At 31.6% G+C, this 3,684-nt stretch overlaps 1 protein-coding gene across 1 annotated transcript; it reads right to left on the bottom strand.

The window, feature by feature from the left end:
• Nucleotides 1-735: 735 nt before the first annotated feature.
• On the bottom strand, nt 736-1,791 carry LOC120091531 (ribonuclease MC-like). Its single transcript, XM_039049606.2, has 2 exons — nt 1,458-1,791; nt 736-1,283 (listed from the first exon to the last, which is right to left on the bottom strand). Exons 1-2 carry the CDS (start codon nt 1,701-1,703, stop codon nt 879-881), a joined length of 651 nt encoding a protein of 216 aa, XP_038905534.1. The 5' UTR covers nt 1,704-1,791; the 3' UTR covers nt 736-878.
• Nucleotides 1,792-3,684: the final 1,893 nt, after the last annotated feature.

The following is a 3,684-nucleotide window of genomic DNA, read 5'->3' on the forward strand; positions in this document are numbered from 1 at the left end:
ATGTGAGATGACAAAAATGGATTTAGAAGTCCACTATTATATCCTCGTAATAGTAAATCAAATAGATGACATGTTTTGTAATATATTCAAATAGTATAATTAATTAAATTTAATTTATTCTTAATATAGATGATTAATAAGGGTGTTTTAAAAATCTGATAACCCGACCAACCCGGATTACCTAAACCGCAAGGGTTGGGTTGGGTTAGATTTTATTTTGGGTTGGATTGGGTTAAAAATGTTAAAAAATATTAAATTTGGGTTGGGTCTTGGGTTACCCCATTTTAGGGTCGGGTCAACCCGACCCGACTCGAATATATATAAAAGTAAAAAAAAACAGTCAAATTAAAAAAAAAAAATGACCCAACTTGGCCCAACCCGAAAATTTTGGGCCGAATTTTTGAGTTAGTCCGATTGGTCCACAAAAATCTTCCAATCCAGCCTAATCCAGACTATGTACACCTCTAATGATTAAATATTTACACAATCAACCACAAATATATTCAAACTCAAACTAATCAAAGAGATAACTAGTTTTTTTTGTCCTTTTTGAAGTGGATAACTCCTGTCTTAATCGATTTGGTTAGGTCTAATTTGGCAATAAATAAACAATTTTTTTTTTATAAATTTGTAAAAAAGACAAAATAATAACAAAATCGAAAAGGTTTATACGTCCAAAAATTACAAATAATTTATCCTTAAAACATAAAAAACGACAACTTTAACGCAGAGAGATCAGGATAAACAATACACCAACTTATTTCAATTATAGATATATAGAAAGACAACAACATATTCTGTTGCTTATGTTTATGAAATCGTAAAGTATAAAACGACTTATTAATAACATTATTGCATGAGAATTTAAGAGTTTATCCTCAGAAAATAAAACTCGTAGCACAATTGGATCTCGCTTTATTGCAGTTTAAAAGGGTGACACCATCGTCATCAAAGCACATAACAACCTCCGTCAATAGGACTTGGCCGTTTGATGCTGTTTTACACCGAAGAATTGGATCCTTCCCAAAATGGGATGAGATTACGCTTTCTACTCTTTGCTTCGCCTTTGAAGCTCCATTTGGTATTACTCCACCAGTTCTCATGACACTAAGAAGGTCAATACTGTGCCTCATGTTTATCGCCGTCTGGAAGTACGCTGCCTGATCGAACTTGCTCTCTGAGCAAATCCCATGTTTGTTCCACTCGTGACCCCAAAAGAATTTGTTGTTTCCCGTTATCACATTCGGCCAAACTATGTTCAGATCGTTTTCCAAGTGCGCAATCTGAAACCACCCACATAATATATTTAAAGAGCAGAGAACAATTTAGAAAATGAAATATGATTTGTATTCTATGATGTTACAACATTAACTAGTTGAACCATATTCATAATAGTTTTTAGAATCAATGAATGATTAAGAAAGAAAAATGAGATACTTTACGTGTTTCGGTATTACCTTAGTGAAATCAAAGGAATTGCCAGCGCAATTAGTTACAGAGCTTCCTCCCTTTTGCGGCCACAAACCATGAATTGTGAAGGATCGTGTCCCTCGTCCTACACATCGTCCTGATTGTAAAGCGCAAACCGCTGGCGGCCATTGTTGAACAAACCAAAAGTCATCAAAAGTTTGGGATTGAACAATAGGAAACAAAATGGTTAAGCCAAACACCAACAACACAATATTTCTCTTTGTTGTTGCCATTGCTCTCTCTTTGTCAGCCAAACGTTCAAGTTGTGAGAGATTGATGAATATAGTATTCCTATCGACCTCTCTATTTATACAAAAATCTTTAATAAAATTTTGAGTTCATTCGTTTCTAAACTTAAGCTGACCGTCGAAGTTGTATATTGAAAGTGGCGTCTACGGCATGCCCATTGCATAAAACAAATATTTTTTAACTTATTATCATCATTATTCATCATCATTCATCATTAATTCCGGTGTTTGGTGCTTCTAAAATGCTTTAACATTCAACTTTTTTTTTTTCCCTAATACTTTCGACAAATGTCATCCTCGAAATATTAAGAAAATGATTGAAAAAAAAATTACATTTACCAAACCATAACAAAAATGAGTGTAATTGTAATAAATTTTATCTATGAATAAATTATAATGAGTTTTAATCGTAAATGTATAATTAGATTGATTTTGATAGCATTTACGTAAAATTATGAATTTTGTCAAATTTACTATTACCGTTGCCTCTATCTCTACCTTTGAAGGTTAAATGATAACGATAATAGTAACAGTACCAACACATATGTCAAAATTGATAACTTTTCAGCTGTAACAATAACAAACAGTAATAGTAAAGGTAACTATAGCGATAATGGTAACAATAAGGTGTAATTCTCAAATGCAATTGAATTGAGTACTCTTTATCCATCAACTAAATTGCGTTATTTCATTACAGATTTGGATGTGAGATCTATGTGTCAGTACAAATGCAGAACACAAGTAAACAATACAAAAATTAATCAAATGGGACCCATTTTTTTTTTTTTTTTACTCTCATTGATCTATTATGTTTTGTGGGAATAAACCTGGCTTGACATATGAAAAATTACCATCATCATCCTTAAACTCAACCAAAGTATATATTATTTTCTGTAAGTGAAAAAATTTCTAGTAGCTTCATTCATTGTTTGTTATTGATTTGCACAGTGAAATAATATATCAATAAGTGATATGTCAAATGTTGAAGAAAAAAGGAGTATGTACTATATCATAATACAAGAAAATTTGTCATTGTAAGCTTTTAATTCATCAAATTATACTTGCAATTTGAATCAACGTCCGTAATCTGTAACTCGGATATTAAAAAAGGGTTACATTTTTAGTGATACCTTGTAATTTCTCAGTTGAGAAAGGAGACATGAATGAACTGAAATCACATTTGAATGAGAGAGATTCGGAAGACATAAAAGTATGGTTAAGAAAGTTTTAAAAAAATTGAAAGTCGATATCTAAACTAACCAAGTACACATTCCAAAAATAGAAATATATATATTTATATTAGTTTCAGAAACATTGAATAGGATGAATATATTTGAAATAAAATATGAAACAATTGGTGTTGATATAAAGAAGCATGTCAAATGTGGCGGCTTGATTATAATCCATCGGAGATATGTGAAGGTAGGCATATGCACATGCCCTCATTTAATAACACACTTTAAACTCAACGAAATAATTAATTGTAGTCATCTTGCAATTCATTACGTAATAAATTCCTATCATTAAATAGAATTAAATGATGAAGCGTTGATGTTTCACAAAGTAAAAGATAAAGAGATAGAGTAAATTAATATTATTTTTATCAACAAGAGCGTAACTCAATTGGTACTTCAACTAAATTCTGTCGCCTGCAAAAAGGAGATAGGAAGGAAGACCCATTTTCACCGTTGACCAAGAGGAGCTGTTGGAGATAAAGCTCGAGAGAGGAGTCTTCATTATGTTCTTCATCAAGTTGGTTGAACAAGTATTAAAATTGAGCCAAAGAGAACAAGAAATTGGACTCTACAGCTTGACTTCTTCTTTTACATCTCATTTCCATTTCTCATTTCATTCAACTGAAATTATCGTACAAACATTTGCTATCTTTAATTCAATCGTTGATTATTCACCACTTATCCATTTGTTTACATTCAAATCTGCTTGTGTCTACTAGTTTTCTGACTTA

This window comes from Benincasa hispida, chromosome 11, assembly GCF_027475165.1.
Source record: "Benincasa hispida cultivar pf3 chromosome 11, pf3_genome.v1.1, whole genome shotgun sequence".
Taxonomy (NCBI): domain Eukaryota; kingdom Viridiplantae; phylum Streptophyta; class Magnoliopsida; order Cucurbitales; family Cucurbitaceae; genus Benincasa; species Benincasa hispida.

Coding starts and splice junctions, on each gene's coding strand:
- LOC120091531 (XM_039049606.2), bottom strand. CDS start 1,703: ATGGCAACAACAAAGAGAAATATTGTGTTGTTGGTGTTTGGCTTAACC. Junction 1,284..1,457: donor ATTCCTTTGATTTCACTAAG/GTAATACCGAAA, acceptor GGGTGGTTTCAG/ATTGCGCACTTGGAAAACGA.